The sequence below is a fragment of the Dromaius novaehollandiae genome, chromosome 11 (genome assembly GCF_036370855.1).
Source record: "Dromaius novaehollandiae isolate bDroNov1 chromosome 11, bDroNov1.hap1, whole genome shotgun sequence".
Lineage (NCBI taxonomy): Eukaryota > Metazoa > Chordata > Aves > Casuariiformes > Dromaiidae > Dromaius > Dromaius novaehollandiae.
The window spans coordinates 23,684,880-23,705,950 of NC_088108.1; the positions used below are offsets into that span (position 1 = coordinate 23,684,880).

At 63.6% G+C, this 21,071-nt stretch overlaps 1 protein-coding gene across 5 annotated transcripts in view; it reads left to right on the top strand.

The window, feature by feature from the left end:
• DLG3 (discs large MAGUK scaffold protein 3) overlaps positions 1 to 21,071 on the top strand; it is a 64,982-nt gene that overhangs the window by 27,458 nt on the left and 16,453 nt on the right. For all 5 annotated transcript variants that reach the window (XM_064518377.1, XM_064518378.1, XM_064518381.1 and 2 more), the window contains 8 exons: positions 7,517 to 7,567; positions 8,919 to 9,043; positions 9,123 to 9,292; positions 10,413 to 10,549; positions 10,644 to 10,788; positions 11,003 to 11,162; positions 16,283 to 16,439; positions 16,533 to 16,635. In XM_064518377.1, the coding sequence (XP_064374447.1) occupies positions 7,517 to 7,567; positions 8,919 to 9,043; positions 9,123 to 9,292; positions 10,413 to 10,549; positions 10,644 to 10,788; positions 11,003 to 11,162; positions 16,283 to 16,439; positions 16,533 to 16,635 (1,048 nt within the window). The remainder of the gene's footprint in view (positions 1 to 7,516; positions 7,568 to 8,918; positions 9,044 to 9,122; positions 9,293 to 10,412; positions 10,550 to 10,643; positions 10,789 to 11,002; positions 11,163 to 16,282; positions 16,440 to 16,532; positions 16,636 to 21,071) is intronic.

Consider the following 21,071-nt stretch of genomic DNA (forward strand, 5'->3'; position numbering starts at 1 on the left):
GCAGATTTCAGCCTGCAGCCGGTTCTGCAGTAAGCTCAATGCATGTCAGATCTGTGCTGGGCTGATGGGTCAGGGCTACCTAAAGGCAGGGGAACCCAGCTGGACCCTCTGCAAGCCTGACTACTGTTTAATTGTGCCTTGAATGCTGAACCCAAACCGCCTGGCATTCAGGAGGAGCCTAGATGGTTCCTCTCTCAGCATGGTGGTCCTGGGTCCAGCAGCCTCAAGCAAACGTGGCAGAAGAGAATGATCCTCCCCAAAGGCTTCTCTCTCCAAACCATGGCTTGGTGTGGTATTTGTGGGGGTGGGCACTCCTTCCAGGGTGCTGGGCAGGGAAGCGCTACCTTGCAGCCTGCTTTCTGTGCTCACCAGGATCATAGCGAGCATCGTTTTACGGGGAGCTCAAAAGGGCGGTGTCCTCGGGGGGGGAGGAATGCACCGCGAGACTGGAGCAGGGTGAGTGAGGCTTTTACCGTGGGCAGGACAGGGAGGTATTTATGGATCGACAGTCTGATTCCTGTCTGTTTTTTCACTCTCCCTCCCCTGGGTGGATGTTGTTGGCCCCTCTCTCCCTGCCCAGCTCTTCCTCTCCGTGCCACGTCCTTCCCCAAGCTCAGCAGTGCGCAGAGGGGAGCGCAGGCTGTGCCTCCTCCAGGCCTGCGATCCCAAGGGCAGGGAGAGACGAGCGCCAGGGCCAACGACAGACTCTGCCGGCCCTCGAGCCCTGCAGAAACTGGCAGCCGCGAGCCCACCCGCGGGGACGGCAGCTGCATCCTCCCCGCCACGCTGCGGTCCTGCGCCGCAGCCTGGCCCTGCTCTCAGCCCTCGCTCTTCTGCCCTTTTGTGCTTGCTGGCTCTTGTCTCCCTCATAAACCCTGCATCTCCGTTGCCCCTTTTCCTTGCGTTTTGGCCGGCAGCCCCTCCACGCCACGCAGCAAAACCCCGAGCGCCCGGCGGGTGCTGGCTGGTGCGCGTTGCGGCAGGGCTGGCACGGAGTGAAGGGGAGAGCGGCAGTGCCCGGCGGGAGCCAGGGACGCGGCGGGAGATGGGTGGGCAAAGGCTGAGGGGCTCCGCAGAGCCCCTGCCGAGCTCTGCCTCGGTCCCTTGCCCAAAACCTCTTTTTTTAGGGGTGATGTTAAAGAAAGGGGAAGGCTGAGGCTGCTGCGCTGGCTGTTGTCCTCTAGACTGAATTGGGAAACGCTCCCTGTGCCAGCTCCGTGCCGGAGGGTGCTGCTCATCCGGGCCAGCCTGCTCCCGGGGGAGGCACCTCCCCAGCCTCAGTTTATCTCCTGTCAAAGCTCCAGCTTGGAAACCCTCCCGCCCTTCTCTGTCATGTCATGACAGCACAGATAGGAGCTTCCCCTGCTGCAACCGCGGTGTCAAGCGGCTTGTGGAGAACGTGTTTGACGAGGCTGTACCCTCTCTCTGAGCCAGGAGAGCCCTGCTTGGTCCTGCCGTCTCCTCCAGGGACCCAGGCTCCCTCGAATCCCAGGAAAAGTAATGCTCAAACCCAAATTCAGACCAGTTCTGCAGGTCGGCAAAGGAGTGACAATAGGGGCTTTATCCAGAAGAGAACACTAAAATGGCAAGCCTGGAAGCCCTTTTCTTCTACAAAAACAAAAGCTGAAGCCTGTTGGTACAGCATGTATTTGGAAGAGTTAATGTCACTTCTTCCAGTCTTTAATTACTTAACTATTCAGTGTTTTACTTAATGATAAACAGATGGATGTAGTCTAGTTCCTTCCTGTTCTAGCTCCATTGATTTTGTTGCACTAGCTGCTGGGCTGAATTTGGCCCCGGCTGTTTATCGAGAAGTCTGCTCCACGTTTCAATCTCTCTGTCCACCCACCTCCGTCCCCAAGAGCGTGTGGCACTAGCAGCACTGCAAGGTAAGCGCTGTGGAGCCGGGCCCCGCTCGCCTGCGACCCAGCCCTGTGCCCAGCACCTCTGGCATGTGTTAACCGGACAAAATCATGTGCAACTCGTGAAATTCCTGCTGCATTGAAAGAATCCCTTGAAGAACAGTCCTTGTGTTAGGCAGGTTCATGCAAACCTGGCTCTGTAAGTGAGAATACATTTTCTGTGTGTCCCTGGCTCCCCAATGCCCTTACACAGGGCTCTGCTGCTCCCTTCCTAGGGGAGGGAGCCCAGGATCCCCTTGCAGAGTGACCTTCGCGATGCCCACTGTCCAGACAGCCCCTGCCAGGGCTGCAGTGTCCTTCCCATGTCCCCACGAGACTTCTCGTTAAACCAGGTGCAATGCACATCCCTGTTAGAGCTGTGTCTCCGAGCAGAAGTGTCCTCCCGAGCTGTGGATGGGCTTGGCGGGGGATCACCTGTGCCAGCTCAAGGATGCTGCACCCAGTGACACTTCTTTTGCACAACGGGTCCATAGAGGGAGCCGAGGAAGCAGGGTTCCCCTTGCAGACAGTGGTCCCTGTGTTTCGGAGCTGCCTCTCTGAAGCTGGGAGGGTTTATTGCTGCCAAGGGTGCACGGAGGCTGCTGCCAAGCAGCCCAAGAGCGAGCAGGGAAGGTCACTCCAGAGCCCTGTGATCTCCTCAAGGAGTTGAGGGCTTTGTAGCCTGGTTCCCTGGAGCTCCCAGTCGGTGCCCCGCTGCCTCCTCGCTCCCGGCTTCAAAGCTCCTCTAAAAGCCAGGTCTGAGCAGGCGAAGTGCTTCCTCGGAGAGCCTGATCCCTGCCGAAGGAGCCGCGAGCAGGATCTGTGCCTGGCTGAGCACAGTGCCCACCCGGCTCCCGGAGGCCGTGGGAGCAGAGCCAGGACCAGCAGGGCAGAACCTGCTTCAAAGCCTGGAAAGGCAGGAAAATTAAACCTAAATGGCCATCCCCACGCTTTGCACAAGCGCACTCTCGCCCGTCGCGCTGCAGGTTAGCGCAGCTGCCGCAACGCCGTGCCCGGGCTAGCGCTTCGCGTGCCGGTGCCGTTGCAGCGGCCCTCCAGCGCGCGGCCGGCAGCTCGGCGCGTGGGCTGGGCGCGGGCTGATGGAGAAGGCTGTCAGGCTGTGATTCAGCCCCCTTCCTCCTGCCTCAGCTTAGCAGGCTCGTAGCCGTTGCCCTTTGGCAAGCTGCTCTGCAAGAGGGGGCCTTAGACACGGCATTTATTTACTCCCTGCATGAGGCCAAAAACCGGGGGAAAAGCGTGCTGAGGGCAGGCGAGCAGGTTGTTCTCCCTGTGTCCTGTTTCTCTGCAGACTGTTGAGCTGTTTGGGTTGGTTTTTAAGAACCTCATCTTCTAAATTTGATTTATTTTTTTAACATAAATGGACTCTAGCAAATTGCAGAGCGCGGTCCACGTGCAACGGCGCGGTGTTGGCCGGCTGAGCCTGCAGACAGCTTGCAGTAGCTCTGGAAGGTGTGCGCTCTTCTGTTTATCGCATGAGTGTTAACTCTGCAGCCTTCTGTTGATGATTTAAATGTCATCGTTGCTAACTATTTCCCTGCTGCTCCAAACATGACAGAGAAGAGTAGGCCAGAGAGGGGTGCTGCTTCCTGCGGCCTCAGGTGGGCTTGCTGTGTGGGCAGGGCTTGGAAAAAACACCGCTTACTCCTTTCCCCTTCGAACCAGCTGTTGATGAGGATTGGGAACAGCTAATTAGTCTCCGACACCTCAGTGAAGCGTGCAAATGCTGCTCGGGGGAGACCGAAGGAGGGGGGATGCTCACGGCCGCCCGGTGAGCCATGGACCCTGCGAGGTGTCCCCAGCGCCCTTCCCAGAGCCCTGGGGACAGCTCGTCAGCAGGGATGACAAACCGAGGCCGCGGCCACGCTGGTGGGTGCCGCGAGGATCAGCTCTGCCGTCAGGGAGCGACAGTGTTCAGCGTTCAGACGCCGGAGCGTTTGCTTTGTTGGCTCGTTACCTTGGTTACGTGGTATATATTAAGTTCTCCATTTGGCTTCCTTAGGCAATTAGTCGTCGTCTGTTGCGTGGATTTTGGAAACGTAATCGAAGCTCAAACTTCTCGTTGGGCGCTGGCTGACCTCGGGGCGCCGGGCTGCTCCCTGCACGCGACGTGCCGGCGAAGCGCGGCCGCGGTGCGTTTGCAGGGAGCGACCCAAAGGGCCGCTCGGTGTTGACAGTCCCCAGTTGTCGACAGCGGGGACGTCCCCGTGCTTCCCCGCCTGGCTCCTGCCGGAGATCCCCGTGGGGTCCGCGGCGGGGTCGCGTGCCGAGGCCGGCTCTGCGTCCGTCCCGCGCGCCTTTCCCAGGCAGCGCCGGGGGCTGCTGCTCTTTCGCTGGGGCCCGGGCGCTGCTGGCTCCCTCCGCGGCTCACAGATTGTCAAAGTTTTCGGCGCATCCCCATCCTGTAGGTATGTATGTGCTGTTCCTCTGCGCCCGTGGGTGTGCATATGGCTGTCTGTGTGGCAATAGCGTTTAATGCCAAAGCACAGAGGACAACGTGTGTAGTAACAGAGGCTGCCAGAAATACGAGCTGCTGGAAAGCTGTGGAGAAGCAAAGCTGTGAACCGAGCGCGAGGCTCCCGGCTGCAGCGGTGAGGCGAACCCGGAGCCTCCTCGGGCGAGGGAGGTTGCGAAGGTGGCGCAGGACAAAGCGCCGGCTCCGCTTTCCGAGCCTGGGATTAGTCCGTGCAGTGGGATGCGAGGAGGGAAAGGCCTGTGTCCCGCTGACTTTGCAGGGACTTACTGTGGCAGGAGAGGACACAGTTTCCCATGCTGAAGTTTGCCTTGAACTGTGGCTAATCCCACTGTTCCCAGCAGGAATCCAGCCATGTGGTGCCCCATATATTCACGGATAGAGGGGGAGACGGAGGAGAGGGCTCTCCCAGTGTTCCTAGCTGGGATGTCCTGATGTCTTGAACCCTTCCAGTGGGGTGGCCTTGTCCAACTCCAGGCCAAGCGCGGGTTTTCATAGCTATGGAAACCTCAGCTGTGCCGCCCAGGCCCCGTTAGAGGTGTCCAGGTGGTGGGGCCTGGCATCCAGGAGTGGTCAGTGGGGCCTGAGGGAGCCCTGGGCACCAGTGGGGCTGGGCTGCCCCTCTGCAACCAGCCCTTGCAATGGTGGGAGGTTAGTGAGCCCCCTCGGGGCACTCGTGCAGAGACCCCGGCAGCTGTGGGGGGCTAAGACATGGAGGGAGGTTGCCGCAGACCCCAAGAGATGTGATCAGAGTGCGAGAAGAGGAGCTGAAGTTCGGGCTTCCCAGCAGGACGGGAGAGCAGGAGGGTCAGGTGTGACTCGCTGTGAAGGCAGTACCGGAGCTGAGCGCCTTGGGGCTTCACCAGCAGACCTGCTTCCAGGCTCGGGAGGGCACCAAGAGCACCATGGGCTGGGTGAGATGCGGGTTAGCACCGCTCTTGCGCCTCTGCCCAAAGGCAAGCCAATGCGCTCCATCTCCGCACGCTCGCAGGCTGACAGCTCATCCAGGCGCTCAAGGCCGTGGTGCTGCGACGTGGGTGTTCATGGCCGAGATCAGGTGGCCACATGCACGGTCCCTCCTTGCCCAGCACCCCAGGGAGGAGGTGCTGCTTTCTGAGCTCCCACGGGTGCAAGCTGTGGGGCTTGCAGAGCTCAAAGCTGTGTTGGGCTCTGTGGGTCGGGCTGCCAGGGCTTCCCACCAAGGCAATCCCACAAAACGCCAGCGTTGGAAACGTGGCAAACAAGGCAAATAGCTGAAGAGCGGCCTGGGGAAGATGGGAGTCATTGATGGAGGAGGGCAGAGCTGGGAAGGAGTTTGTAAAGTCTCTGAATCCAGCCCTGCTCCCCTCCTGCCTCTCTTCCTTGCGTTTTCCTCGCACCTCTGATAAGGAGGTGCCGCAGTCCCTGCAGGCTGTCCAGTTTGGTGCTGCATAGCCTTTTTCATCCAAAGCTTTCCTAATGCCTAGTCTGAATCTACCCTGCTTCAATTTAAGCTCCTGACTCCTTGTCTTGGCCATAGTGGACATAAAAGACCTGAAAAAGTTTGAAGCTGGCCCTGCTCTGAGAAGGCTTGGGCAGAGATCTCCAGAGGTCCCTTCCAGCCTAATTCATTCTGCAGCCTCTCTGATAGGTTATCGCCCTCCCTTCCATAGTTAGCGTTTGTATTTGTATTTTCCTTCCGTCTTGTCTTTTTGGACAAAACCACCCAGGTCTCTTCAGCCTCCTGCCTTAGCTGATGCTCTCTAGAGCCCTGATCTTGTCTCTCGGCTCCGGACTCGTCCTTCCCGAAATGCGGCACCCCCAGCTGAGTGCAGGACTTCTTTGGCCGAGGCCCTGCCGGTGCTGGGTGGAGCAGAGGATGAGGGCGTGCGACCCAGGGGTGACGCATCCCCGGGTCAGATCCCGGGCTGCTCTTCCACCCCAGTGATTCCCACCTATAAGTAGGGCCCAGCAGCTGCTTCGCCAAGCTTCGTTCTGCTGTATCAGGTGATGTCTTGAGCGTAAATGACGTCATCAGTGTAAATAAGGTTCGCTGTCCCCTTAGCCTGGAGGTTCGGCTCTCCAGGTTGCGGGAGGCTCGTTGCACGGCGGAGAAGCTGGGATGCGGCTGGGGAGATGGCACGGAGCAGCCGTGCGGTTATCCATCGCGCCGCTCGGCGCCTGCCTTGGCCGGGCTCGCGGTCCCTTTGTGCTTCCTTTCTATCAATCTCCGCGGGAGCTGTTCGGTGACAGGAACGCCGCAGCGCGGCGGGGTCGGCGGCTCCCGGCCCTCAGAGGAGCTATTCACGCCAGCGCCGCACAAGGGGACCTGTGTCCCGGCGGAGCCGCCGCGTTGGGGTGGGGAGCGCTTGCGGCAGGCTGCTTTGAGCCGGCCGCGAGCCGGCAATCGGCAACCGATGGACGGGCCCCGTTGCAAACCCCGGACACGGCTGAGGCCCGGCTTCGCTCGCCCCTTGCCTGGCCACGGAGACCCGGCCACCCTCGGCCCCTTGTTGCAGCAAGGGTGGCCTCGCTTGGGAGCTTTGAGTTTATTCGCCTCCAGCATCGTTGCGTTGAGCAGGACGCCTCCACGTGCTCTCGTTATCTGTAGAAACATCCAATTGCTTTGCAAATCTTGCTAAATTTTAGGCCTTGGCAGCAGTTTAGGTCCTGGGGCATGGGAAAAAAGTGTTTCTATGTGTTCTGGAACCACCTTATTTTTCCATGCATTTTTGGCTATGGGGAAACACGTTTTTGACCTGTACATTTAGCATTCCTTATTTTAGCCTATAATCATGTCCCTGCGTTTTCAGGGTCAGTGTGACATGCAGCATCGAGATGGTCTGTGCCTTTTTTTTTTTTTTTTTTTTTTTTTTTTTAATATAAGGGCATCACCATATTTTCCCCTGTTATTCTGTCCCACTCTTTAGGCTCCTAACACCTTGTTTCCTTTGTGACCAACTAATTTAGTAGAATAAATTATTCTCAGTTACACTTCCGCATTAACAAATTCTCGTTACCAGGAGGGACGAGGTTGGGGGGTCTCGATATTCAGATATCCAAGGGGGAGGCGAATCCTCCTGCGAGGAAGCGGTGACCCCCGGGGTCCGCGCGGGGCTGTGACGCGCTGTCTCCCTCTCCCCAGGTGAACGGCAGCGATGGGATGTTTAAGTACGAGGAGATCGTGCTGGAAAGGGTAAGTGCTCGGCCGGCCGGATCTGCCGCGCGCCGCGTGGGCTCAGTGCGGGCGGCAGCCTCCCCGCCGCCAGCTCCCACTTGCCCGCCCACGGCGCAGCCCGCGCGCGGGGGAAACCGCCTGTGCCACCCCCCCGGGGGACCCTGGCCCCCTTGCTGCCGCCGCCGCTCGCCCTTCTCGCCCCCGGCGGGGAGGCGGGTTTCTCCTTCGCCCCCAGCGATGCTGAGCAGCAGGGATGGGTTTGCCAGCCAAGCCGACGGGAGCTTCTGCCCCTGCCTTTCCCCGTCTTGCGGCGGGATCCCGGCGGCACAGCCACATTAGCTCCCGTGGAAGATGCTTGTGCCGGGGAAGCAGGAGCCCGGGGCGGATGGGCCAGGGCTTTCCCGGGGGGCATCGCGCAGCATGTGGCCACTGCGTCCATGCACGTAGGCAAGGAGGGATGGAGAGGGGCCGGGAAGAGGCAGCGGATGCTCACGGCCAGGGAGGGAAGGGGGCTGATCTGCAAGAGCCCCTCGGCCTCAAGTCGAGGCTGTAGCGTGTCACCCTTTGCTGGGATCTCCGAGTCCCTGGGAGGAGCATCCCGGTGGCAGCAAGCCGCTTTCTCCAGCTGAGCACGGAGTAGCCCAAGGCCGGGTTAGAGGAGGAGCAGCCACCCCGGGGGCAGAGGGAGAGCTTTGGTGCCCCACAAACGTGTCCGTGCGTTGTGCCATCCGGGCCAAGCCCTGGGCATCGCCTCCAGAGCTGGCACCCGCCGGGCTGCAGCCCCGGGGACTCGGCGTCCGGTCCGTGCTGCTGCAACCATCTTGGCAGGCTGAGGTCCCGGGTGGGGGGGAGCTGTGCCAGCCCCCGCGGCCCCGCGCACCCCTTCCCAGCTCGAAGGACTCAGTTGTTAGATGATCCCGGGGAGCCTGAGCGCCGGGGCTGGAAGCTCCCGTCCCGCAGCGCTGGGATGGGGCACGGCTCCCGCCAGCCTCCCGGGGAGGAGAAGGATGAGGATGAAGATGAGCTGAGTGTGCCACTCCGCGCCCCAAATCCTCTAGCAGGTTTTGGCAGTCCCCGACTTAGCCATCCCCAACCCGCTGGGATCCTTGGGGATGCTCTTCCTCCCTTGCACCCATGGGGACCTCGAGATGGGGACCCGCGGTGGCATCACGGAGCTGCCGCCTCTGCCCGGGGAGGCGGCGGCGGCTGCTGCTGGGGAGCCGCCAGCGAGGGGAGGTCTCCCCGCCGAGGACCACCCCCTCGGCCCCCGCCTGCCTCCGCGGCTCGGCGGAGCCGGCAGCGCCGCAGCTCCCGCGGGGCCCCCTGCCGCCGGGACCGCGCCGACCCACGGCCCCGCCGCTTCCCGCAGGGCAACTCCGGCCTCGGCTTCAGCATCGCGGGAGGGATCGACAACCCCCACGTGCCGGATGACCCGGGGATCTTCATCACCAAAATCATCCCCGGGGGAGCGGCAGCCATGGACGGCCGCCTGGGGTGAGCGCGGGGGGCCGGGGGCCGCGGGGGGCGGGCGCGGGGCGCCGGGGGGCTGAGGCCGTGCCGTGCCGCGCCGCAGGGTGAACGACTGCGTGCTGCGGGTGAACGACGTGGACGTCTCCGAGGTGGTGCACAGCAAGGCCGTGGAGGCGCTGAAGGAAGCGGGCCCCGTGGTGCGGCTCGTGGTGCGGCGCCGGCAGCCCCCGCCCGAGACCGTCATGGAGGTCAACCTGATGAAGGGCCCCAAAGGTGAAGCCCGCGCCCGGCTGGCGGCCCCTCGGGGTGGGATGCCGTGGGGCACGAGGCGGCGGCGCGGTTTGGGAGGCTGCGGGGTGAGAGGCGGCATGGGATGCCCTGGGGTGCGGAGTGCGGGATGTCGTGGGGTGCGGGATGCCGTGGGGTCCAGGGTGCAGGATGCTGTGGGGCACAGGGAGGGTGCAGGACGTCCCCGTGGCACAGGATGCTGTGGGGCACAGGGTGTGGGATGGCCTCACTGTATGGGATGCTATGGGGCGTAGGGTGCAGGATGCTGTGGGGCACAGGGTGTGGGACAGCCCTGTGGTGTGGGATGCCGTGGGGCACGGGGGTGGGATGGCCCCACTGTGTGGGATGCCGTGGGGCATAGGATAGGGTGCAGGATGCCATGGGGCACAGGATGCCATGGGGCACAGGGGGTGGGATGCCGTGGGGCACAGGATGCCGTGGGGCACAGGGTGCAGGATGCTGTGGGGCACAGGGGGTGGGACAGTCCCATGGCGTGGGATGCCGTGGGGCGTAGAGTGCAGGATGCCGTGGGGCACAGGGGGTGGGATGCCATGGGGCACAGGGTGCAGGTTGCTCTGGGGCACAGGGTGCGGGATGCTGTGGGACACAGGGTGCGGGATGCTGTGGGACACAGGGTGCGGGATGCTGTGGGACACAGGGGGTGGGATGCTGTGGGACACACGGGGTGGGATGCTGTGGGACACACGGGGTGGGATGCCATGGGGCACAGGGTGCAGGTTGCTGTGGGACACAGGGGGTGGGACAGTCCCATGGCGTGGGATGCCGTGGGGCGTAGAGTGCAGGATGCCGTGGGGCACGGGGTGGGATGCCATGGGGCACAGGGCACAGGTTGCTCTGGGGTACAGGGGGTGGGATGCCATGGGGCACAGGGTGCAGGCTGCTGTGGGACACAGGGGGTGGGATGCTGTGGGACACAGGGGGTGGGATGCTGTGGGACACACGGGGTGGGATGCCATGGGGCACAGGGTGCAGGTTGCTGTCGGGCACAGGGGGTGGGACAGCCCCATGGCGTGGGATGCCGTGGGGGGCCGGGCGTGGGGCTGTGGCCAGCCGCCTCTCGCCCCTGCCCTCCCGTCGCCCGCAGGCCTGGGGTTCAGCATCGCGGGGGGCATCGGGAACCAGCACATCCCCGGGGACAACAGCATCTACATCACCAAGATCATCGAGGGCGGCGCGGCCCAGAAGGACGGGCGCCTGCAGATCGGCGACCGGCTGCTCGCGGTAGGCGCCGTGCCCGCTCGCCGGGGCGGCGGGGGGGCGGCGGGTGCCGAGACCCTGCCCGTGTCCCCGGCGTCACCCCCTCGCTCTCCCGCAGGTGAACAACACGAACCTGCAGGACGTGCGGCACGAGGAAGCGGTGGCCGCCCTGAAGAACACCTCCGACATGGTGTACTTGAAGGTGGCCAAGCCCGGCAACATCCACCTCAACGACATGTACGCGCCCCCCGACTACGCCAGCAGTACGTATGCCGCCGGCCGCGGCAGCGCCCGGGCCGGGGGGACGGCGGCGGCGGGGGGGACCGAGCCTGGCGGAGGGCAGGAGGAAGGATGGAGTGTGTTGGGGACTGACGGACGAGCGCGAGCTGGGCGGCGAGCGATGCCGGGCTGGGCTCTGCTGCATGAAGGCGGCCGTGTTGGGATTTCTGGTCCTGATCCCCGTCTCCCCCTCCGCAGCCTTCTCAGCCTTGGCTGACAACCACATAAGCCATAACTCCAGCCTGGGCTACCTGGGCACCGTGGAGAGCAAGCCCGCCTACCCCGTCCCTCCCCAGGTGACTCCGTCCCGGTACTCGCCCATCCCTCGACACATGCTCGGGGACGAGGACTTCACCAGGTGAGCACCGGGCTTGGGCATCCCTACGCCCAGCTCCTTCCTCGCCTTCTCTCTTGATGGTTTATTGACCTTGTCCCCTGGGTTGTGGGTGCAGTTGCCTCAGTGGTGGCCAAAAGCGTCTCCTTGTAAGTGCTCGGGGCCCGTCCCGTGCATTTGCAGCCCGAGGTCCCCTCCGGCAGGCTCGTTCCCCCTGAGCAATCACGCTGCTGCCCGCGGCTCTCTGCATCGTCCCGTTCCCTCTCTTCCCTTTCCTGCCCCTCTTTGCCTGTCCCTGAGGCTCGAGCATGCCTGCGCTTGAGCTTTGTCCTTTCCCTCGTTTTATTCATTGACGATACTGCGAATACAAGTCGCTTTCTGCTCTTATGGTGAAATCCGGCGCAGGCAGCACCACGGGCTCCTGCGCCAAGCACGGTTTTAAATGTAGGAAGCAAAAGGCAGACGCTTTTTTAAGAGAAGCAACAAGGGGACGGTACTCGCTGAGTTTAAATGTGTGTAAAACTTTCTGATGCTTCCTACCGCTGATGCAGGAGCGAGACCTTGCCTTGCCTGCTCCGCTTGCCTGGACCTACAGCTTTTCTCATGCTTTCACCCAGCGGCAGCTGTGGGGCCAGCGTTGAGCCTGCTCTAGGGTTCGGTATCCTTAAGGCCAGGGCTGCATTTAGGACTCAGGCTGTGCTTAGGACTGATACCCAAGTTAGGATTAGGACTGGCTCTGCAGTTATGGCTTGAAGCTGGTTTTAGAGTTGCGTTTGCGGTGACAGATGTCAGAGTCCCCGTTTTGGCTGGTGTTGTCCGGCTCTCCCAGGTGGGAGAGGAGGAGGCTCTGCCCCGTCCTCCGGCATCGGTGTTGCCTTGCAGCGCGGGGCTGATCCCCGGGAGCAGCAGCAGCAGCCGGCCGGGAGGCAGCGGGGCGCGAGAGCCGGCGTTACCTTGCGCGACGGCTCCTCTTGTGCGGAGGCTGCAGCCGCCTGCGGTGGGCCTTGTCCGCCCGCGTGGGTGGCACTGCGGTGACAGCAGGCAAACTGTCCTCCTCGGAGAACATCAGAGATCGAATTCAGCGTATTGATTTCTAGCTTTTCGGCGCTCAGCTGAGGCCAGGGCCCTGCTGCGCACCGTGACCTCTGCAGCGCTCAGCTCCGCCTGGGTCCTCTCCCACCGCGGCGGCAGCGTCCGAGATGCAGCTCTGCAGGCTGTTCCCTGTGTTAATTCCTCTCGTGTTGCCGGGGCACTGAGGGGAGCATGCCACGCCGCAGGACTGAGCCTTTGCTCACCATTCCCCGTGCTCTGGAAACGCCCGTGCAGCACGTGCCGGCGGCCGCTAGAGGATGGTGCTGCCTCGCAGAGCGCCTGCTGCAGAGGCCGGCACCGCTCAGCGCAGCCCGGCTGCCGCCCCCAGGCACAGCCCCTGGTCTCCCAGCCGCCCTCGCGGCTTATCATTGGTGCTGCGGGCTCAGCACCCCCCTCACCCGCGCCAGGAGCAAGGGGAGAGCAGTGCTGAGCCCTCGCATGCGTCGCCCACCCCCCAGGACAGCGTCGCTGTCAGGGGCCTGCCGGCTTGTGCATCGGCCAGACCGCGCGCTGGGACCAGTGTGCTCCAAGTGCATGTTACTGGTGTGGGCAGAGGCAGTGCCTCCCCTAAAAAGCAGCTGAATCCCAGTAGAATCCCGTCAGCAGCCATGGCTGGATCCAGCATCCAGTCTTTTCCCCTCCCAAGGGCACAAGTGCCGCTGCAGACGCAGCTGTGGCTCCTGGGACCCTGCTGCCCTGCAGCACCCGGGCCCAGAGCATCCGCCTTCCCGTGAGCCACAGCACAGCCCCGAGGGATCCCACTGCTTTTGCTTCATGCTGAGGTGTTAGTGCCACAACATCCAGTTTGGGTCTGTCTGCAAGGATCGCATCCTGCCTCCCAGCACCAGAACTGACGAGCGGAGCCTGTATTACGACCGAGACCTGGGATGAGACACTTGCCTACCTGGGGCTTTATCTCCTCTCCCTCTTGGTTCTTGTAGTGCATCTCTACCTTCCACCGAGCTGTCTGGTCCCCATCCGTGCTGGTGACCGGTTCCTAGACGGCCTGGGCTGCTGGGCCAAGGTGGAGCAGCAGTTCCTGCGCTTCGCTTGGGAGGCAGCAGAAACCAAGCTCATCTGCTGTGCCTGGTTATAGGCAAGGCTGGCAGACCCAGAAATCTGACCTATTTCTTCCCCTGGAAGAGAGCTCTAGCCCCAGGCTTGGGTTTACCGCAGAGGGACTAATGGCTGCAGTCCTCCCTGCGCCCTCAGACCTGCCCCAGATACCCCCCTCGCCGCCACGGCCCCGCAGCCTCCCCCAGCGCTGCTCTCCTCGACCAAGTACCAGGGCTCGGCTCTGCGAGGCCACGAGCTTTTCACCGCCGCCAGGCTCGCGGCGCTGGGTTCAGGGCGGATCGCGGCTCTGCAGACCGGTTCTGTCCCACTAATGAGACCACTTGGACTGGGAGATCTCACTCCCAGGCAATAGCAAAACCAGCTTTTACCTCCAAAGCTGGTGAACAGGGATCAAGCCAAGGCTGTTAGCACAGGGCAGTATCTGCCCGCAGCCTCCTTCAACAAACCTGCTGGGACGTGGCTCTGTGCCTCAGTTTCCAGCCCTGCACAGGCAATTCGGGTCTAGGGCTTGGAGACGTAGCACCTCACCTAAGTGCTGACGGGTCTCTCTAGGACTTGGGATTGAGCCTCATTTGGACCAAATGACCCCAGCGTAGGCGCTTTTGGGGTCTGGCGTTAGGGAACAGGCCCCTCGCTGCTGGAAAGACCACAAAAGGTCTCAGCTGCCCTGCTGAGCCCAGGAGATGTGGGCTGGACTTCAGCCCTCACCTCACACTCCAGGTCCCTTCTGCTTGTCCAAAGCACCCTGCCAGCGAGCCTTTCGCCAGTGAAAGACTAAGCTGAGCAGCACATTTCTCTCCATCTGTATTTTCTGGGGTATTTTCAAGGCAGATTCAGCCCCTAACCACACCAGGAACGCGTAGCTGGCTTAGACCGAAGTTATGGCTCTTCTGTACCTCTGCATTTGAAGGAAAGGGGCTCGAGCAATGTGTGGTGTGTCTGTGGAGCCGACAGCGTGGAGAGCTGGGCTCTGGGAGTGTTCGAGGATATTGCAAGCGTGCACAGTGGATTTCCCCTGGCTTTTGCACTCCCTCTGCTTGGGACTGCACTGGCCGTGCCTGCAAAGGCAGGAAGGAGTTAAGTCGGTGAGGTCTAGCAGAGTGAAGTGAGTGCTGAAGCCTGTCTCCTTTCGATGCTTCCATAAAAAAACCCCGAGCGCGGGCTTGGGACGCCGTGTGTCCTGCAGCAGCCCCAGGAGCGAGCAGGCAGAGATAAACGGCGCGACGCGGTCCGGGCACGGAGCTGGGAGCATTCAGTACATTCCTGCCCTTCGCGTGCCTCGCGGCTGGGACGCAGGCAGGGCGCCGCGGGCAGAGCACGCCGCGCAGCGATGTTCACCGTTAACGTCTCCTCGTCCATGTCGTACGGGGGACAGCCGGCCGTGTGTCCCTCCAGGCAGCAGCGAGGCCACAGGAGCAGACGCGGCCAGAGGTACGGTGCCGGGATGCTGCTTTGCCTGCTCCGAGGCATCTGCAGGACAGGGAGAGGAGCGGCTCGGGGAGCCGGGAGCATCTCCGGCAGAGGCAGGCGGAGAGGGGCAGTGCTGGAAAGCTCTGGCTGTCTGGATTTTTAGGTCCCTCCCTAAACTCCCTGTGTTTCTGGGTAGCTAAAGGGCAGACAAATGTGCTGGTTCCCCATGGCTGCTGCTGGGTCCTGCCAGCGTGGGACTGGGGTGAGGAGGCACCCACGCAGGGCGGTAAAAGAATTTGGGGAGGGGGGTGCTGGAGCATGGCTGGGAAGAAGGCAGCGGTGAAGCTTATTCCCCTGACACAGCCTTTCCCCGAGCAGCCCCAAGGTGCATGTCCGACTGTCCCACTTCAGGGACGGCAGGACAGAGGGACTCCCAGTGCCGTGAGCTGGGTTTAGAGCCGCAGCCGCTGCCGGACAGGCTGCCCCTTGCGCTGCGGCACGAGGCCGCTCGGACTTGCTCCCTGGCAAGGGGCCGGTGCTCTCCGGCCATGCAGAGGGCTGGGACATCTACTGGGACAGTGTCCTCAGCAGGGCTGTCCCCACGTTGTAGGCAACAAGGGTGGCGGTGCCAGGCCCCCAGAGCCGCCTGCCCACGAAGGGTTCGGCCCCGCTGTGAGCACGCAGGGGAAGATGCGCAGGCTGCAGCCGTAGCCCCTTCTTCAGCATCGCTGAGCCCAGCCGGCGGGTTTAGCCCTGGCAATTTACCCCCAGCGCTTTCCCCGGCTGCCCTGGGCCGGGTCGGGCGAGGAGGGCACAAGCGCAGCAAGGAAGCCCTTCCTGCGAGGCATCTGGCGCTGGGCTCAGGCATCTTGCCTGGCTACAGGCTTTCTTGTCTGCTGGGGAAAACGTCTTTACTCCCGGCTCCTCCACGCGCTATCGCCCGCGGCCGGGATGAGCTGCCCCCGCTCGCCCCCAGCTTCTCTTCGCGCGGTGCCACCGATATTTTAGGATCTGCCGAGGGTGCCCTCGCCCAGCGCTGAGCCGCGGCTCCAGCTTCCTTCCTCGCGGTCCCAGACAGCTCCATCTTCTCCCCGGCCAGCTCCAGACTGTCGAGGTTGCTGAGCGCCCCGGCAGTCGTCTTTCCCCGCGGTTCCTGCTGGACTCCCGGGGCTCAGCCCCGTCCCAGCCGGTCACCGCGGCGGACGCGCTGACGGCACGTCTTCGGACGCGTGCTGCCGGGGCGGGCGCCGCTTTCGTTCCCCCTCATTTCCACGCAGCGCGGGAGCTGCTGCAGCTCCCGTTAGACTTGTTTGCTCGCAGCTGAAAATCAACCCCGGATTTTTGCGATGCCGGGCGGCCTTTGCCTGCCTATTGTTTGAGCTGGGACAGAATTAAGTCATCATGGAAACATTCGGGACTGGCAGCGCGCTGCTGCCGAGCCGGGCCCACGCCGTGTCCGTCCGTGTGCCTTGTTCACGGTGCGGTCGGTGGCGGCGGAGGGGAGGGCGCCCGGGGCCGGGCCTCGGGGGTGCCCCCCGCCTCAGCGCCCGCCGCTCGCCCCGCAGGGAGCCCCGGAAGATCGTGCTGCACAAGGGCTCCACCGGGCTGGGCTTCAACATCGTGGGCGGCGAGGACGGCGAGGGCATCTTCGTCTCCTTCATCCTGGCCGGCGGCCCGGCGGACCTCAGCGGCGAGCTGCGGCGCGGCGACCGCATCCTCTCGGTGAGTGGGCGGGCGGGGGGCGCGGGCTGGGCTGCCCTGCCCGCCCCGGGGCCGCGGGGCCCTGGCGGTGCGACGAGCCGCCGTGTGCCGCAGGTGAACGGCGTCAACCTGCGCAACGCCACGCACGAGCAGGCGGCGGCGGCGCTGAAGCGGGCGGGGCAGGCGGTGACCATCGTGGCGCAGTACCGGCCCGAAGGTAGGCCATGGCGGCGGGGGCGGGGCCTCGCGTGCAGATGAGGGGGCGGGGCCTCGCATGCAGATTAGGGAGGGCCCCGCATGCAGACGAAGGGGTGCTGACCCCACATGCAGATGAGGGGGCGCGGCCTCGCATGCAGATGAAGGGGTGGGGACACCGCATGCAGATGAGGGGGCGGGGCTGTGCCTGCGCGCGGGGCGGGGCCCCGCGGGAGGCGCGGGCGCCGATTGGGCGGCGGGGGCGTGGCGTCGGCGTCCCGCCGGCGGTGCCTGCGCGGCTTTGTGTGCGGGCCGGGTGGCTGCGGGGCTGCTGCCGCCGGCGCCGCGCCGCCTCCGACCGGCCTGCAGGTGAGCGCGGGCCGCCGCCGGCACTGTCGCGACAGCGCGGCGACTGTCGCCGACATGGTGGCGGCCCGTGGGCGGGCGGAGGGGGCCGCGGCGCTTGCGGCTGTCCCAGGCCGGGCCTCGCGTGCCCCCAGCGCCCGGGCCGCGGAGCGCCGGTGCCTCGGGCCTCGCCGGGGGCCCCGCCAGGGGCTGGGCCTGGGGGGAAGCCAGGTGGGCTCTGGCCGGGGGGGCCTGGCCGGGGGGGCCTGGGGCCTCTCTATGGGCCCTGGGCGAGGGGTCCTGGGGCCTCGTTGGGGGGGGGTTCTGGGGCCTCTCTATGGGTCCTGGGCTTGGGGTCCTGGGGCCTCTCTATGGGTCCTGGGCTTGGGGTCCGGGCAGGCCTCGCTGAGGGGGGGGGGGGTCCAGGGGTCTTGGCTTGGGGGCCCTGTGGGGCCTCGCCGTGGGGTCCTGGGGGCCCTGGCTGTGAAGTTGTGGGGCCCCCGGGGGGCCTTGCTGTGGGGCCCTGGGGGCCCTGGCTGTGCGGTCCTGTGGGGCCCCCAGAGGGGCCTTGCTGGGGGGGCTCCTGGGGTCTCGCCAGGGGCCTTGGCTGGGGGGCCCCGTGCGGCCTCGCCTTGGGGTCCTGGGGGCCCGGGCTGCGCGGTCCTCTGGGGCCCCCAGGGGGGCCTCACCGTGGGGCCTCTGGCCATGAGGGTCCTGGAGGGCATTGCCAGGGGTCCCCAATCCCCCTTGGCTGCCGTGGTGCGAGGCCGCGGGGGGAGCAGGACTGCGGCCCCGCAGAGCGGTGCGGGCAGCGCTGCACCAGGACCGTCCCCACCGTCGTCAGCCGGGTCTGAAACCTGGGGCCCATGTGCTCCTCGGGGCCCGAGCGCGCGGGTCCGCAGTGCTTCTGCTGCTCGCCGGAGACGACGGAGCTCAGGGCCTCAGCCTGCTGCCACCCCCCCGGGCCCCTTCCCGTGCAGCAGGCGGAGGTGGCTGTCCCCATGGTCCTGGTTTCCCCTCCGCTCGGTGGCATGGAGGACCCTTCCTCCCAGGTGGCATTTCCTAGTTTTTTCCCTTTGAAAGTTGTTAGCTGAAGGCCCGGGGCCTCCAGGTGTGGGCAGGGCCCCGTGCAGGATCTGTCAGGTGCATTACCATAACAACAGCGTTTAATTAGCATTTGTCTTTCATTCACTTCCTAAAGGTGTTGGCTGCTGGTTGGCGCTGCCCGGGTCAGGCTAAGCACAGCTTTTTGCCAAGGCGCCTTATCCCACGCGTCCTGCTCCGCAGCCTCCGGCGCCGGGGACTTTGCCTGGGCCGTGGTTATCCAACGAAAAATTCCTCAGGATCGCGAGGCCTAAGCGTGGCCCCGGGAAGGGGTGCAGGCCGCTGCGGCAGCATCACATCCGTGGGCCTCGTGCTGAGGACCCGGGAGGTCCGAGGGCCGGGATCTCTGCTGGCCACGCAGAGGTCCGCGGTGGCCGCGAGGTTGGCAGCGCTGATGCAACGCCGAGCAGTGAGGCTTGTGCCAGGTGTCGTGATACTCAAATTCGCCTCCCTTTGCTTGTTTTTATATCTTTCTCTTTTAATGGCCCTTTATCCTAGCATCCCGAGGGAGGACTGCAGCTCCAACATCTCCTTCCTCCAAAGTATTTTTCCGTTGTCGGCCCTGTTGTGCCTGTAACAGCTCCAGTTGTCCTTGCAAACTCAGCCACCACGAGTCTCTCTGCTCCGCCTCGGGTCTTCCCGTTGCTCCAGCGCTTTGCGGGAAGCGTTGCTCCCCTTCGCCGTTTCTCCTCCTCCTCCGTGCCGTGCGGGAAGGGAAGCGGGGCCGTTTTGGGAGAAGAGCCGTTCGTGGCGCTCTGGGGTGTGCTGTGGGTGGGGTTTTTGCTTTTTTTCCAGGAAGCACTTAATGTTCTTGCGTTTCTGGCTCCGTTTGCCACTTGAGATTTGGCAAAGAAGCAAGCGAAGAGCGGACAGAGGCTTTTAAATGTCAGAGAGGGCAGATTGTTTTTAAACCCCTTTAGACTCTGGCTAAGATGTCAGTGGTTCGTAGCTCACGGCTTTCTCGGGTTGTGTGGCAGGCGGTAGGTCCCGCTGCCACGGCTCGTAGCGCCTGTGCGCGTAACACCCTGCACATGGGCTGTAGCCCTTTGGGGAGCCACCTTTGCCGTTGTGGGACAAATACCTCGCTGGGCATTAGAGAAGGGAGCAGCTCCCTAGCTGCTCTGTTTAAGAGTTTAAACTCCGAAGGGTGGTGAAACTAGCTGCTTGCTAAGCCTCGGCAGGTTGGGCGCCCTTCCCGGGGGTCCAGTGAGGTGCATGCGCTCCTCCTCATCGAGGAGAGGAAAGAAACAAAGACAAAACCAGGGAAGGATTGAAAGAGAAGTCACAGTTCTCCCTTTTCTCCAGGTACCTGTGCCCGGGGCAGATCCTCCTGCAGTTCCCGCAAGCTTTCTTGCAGGGAAGCCGCTTCCGCGTGGTGCTGCTCCTGAGCTGAGTCCGTGAGGGCCCTTCCCGTTAAATACTGCTTGCTATGAACTTTGTCTGCTCTTATCGCAAATGCTTGGGTCAGGGTAATTCCCCCCAGTAAATCCCTGTGGAGCAAAGCCTTGCTAGTCTCTACTCTAAAACACGCAAATTGGAGTGGTGGCTTTTTTCAGAGCTGCCTTCTAAAAGGAAGCTGCTGGGGCCCTGCAGCAGCGCTTTAGAGGTTGCACAGCTTTCTTCAGCTTTGAGCTTCGCCTCCACTCCTCTACGCGCACGGCACCGCGTGCCCCGAGTTCGTACGGCTTGTGGTCGGGAGGTGTTTGTACTCCAACCCCGCAGCTCACAGCCGTACGGAGTCGGGGCAACCCGCGTCCCGCTTGAGCTGCGGCGCTCGGCCCGGGGGCCGGTTCCCCTCGGGTCGCTCGGTTGCCGTCCGGCTGCGCTGCTGCGGGCTGGCTCCGTTTGCCGCAGAAACAGCGGGTCTGCAGGGAAATGAGCACAGGGATCGCAGTGAACGTTACTGGCCAGCACGGGATTGCAGCCGGTGCTTTCGGCACGCAGGATGCGTTATCCCGTCCTCGGAGGCAGCGAGAGGAGCAGGCAGCGGCCAGGGATGGCTCATCCCAGAGCCTCGAAACCTGGGCAGCCCAAATCCCTTCTGCTTCCCCTTGAAAGGCTGCGGGCTCTGGAGGCTCCTGTAAGGCAGGGATGGGGTGGGATCGCCTGGGCCCTTGAGGAGCCACTTTGCGCTGTGCGAGCTCAGGTCTGCGTCCCGGAGCACTGCGTGTTGTTGGCACGGCGCAGCCCTGGCAGAGGAGCCGGCTCGGCTGGCGCGGGCGGAGGGGCAGCCTGCTCGCCTTGCAAGGTGCAATAATAAACCTGCTCCTCCCCGTGCGAGGTTTCACCTTGCAGCTCCCTGCCCTGGGCCTGCAGCAGGGCGCTTCACGCAGCAGTGAAATAAGAGGCAAGTTCACCTGTTTCCACATTTTTGGCGTGGATAAACGTCTCGAGCATGTCCGGCACCAGGGAGAGGGGAGCAGCGGGCAGGCTCCCCGGGCAGGAGCGTGCTGTGCCGGAGGTCTCCACGCAGGATGCGGAGGAGAGGTGGACGCGAGCCAGCGGACAAAGATAGAAGTGCTGCTCGCTGGAGGTTATCTGCCGCCTCGGAGGCTGTTCCAGCCCCGGGTGCAAGGGGCCGGTGCTTCCACTGCGCCACTGCGGTTTTTGCTCCAGGTGACTTTTTCCCGACCCCTCTGAGCCGTGAGGCTATCCCAGCAAAATTCGGGCAGCCGGGAGAGCCCCTTCCTGGGAGGCAGCGGCCCCGCGGGGGACATCCCGCAGCCTGCCGAGGCCCTGGGCCAGCTCTTTGCAGCTCTGTGGGTACACGGACCTCACTTTGGGGGTCTGCAGAGCAGCCGTGCCCACTCCTGGTGGATGTCCCTCTTAGACGGGAGGCTCTCGGGCCTCCTGGGAGCTTTGGGCTACACCGGTAAAATAGAGACTTTGTGTTTATGCAGATGCTGAGCTTTAAGGGCTGATGCCCCCGGGATGCGGCATGGCGAGCCGGGCATCGCTGGTCCTGTTGAGCTGCGGTCGGCTTTCGCCGAGCGGGATGTCGAGCGCTGT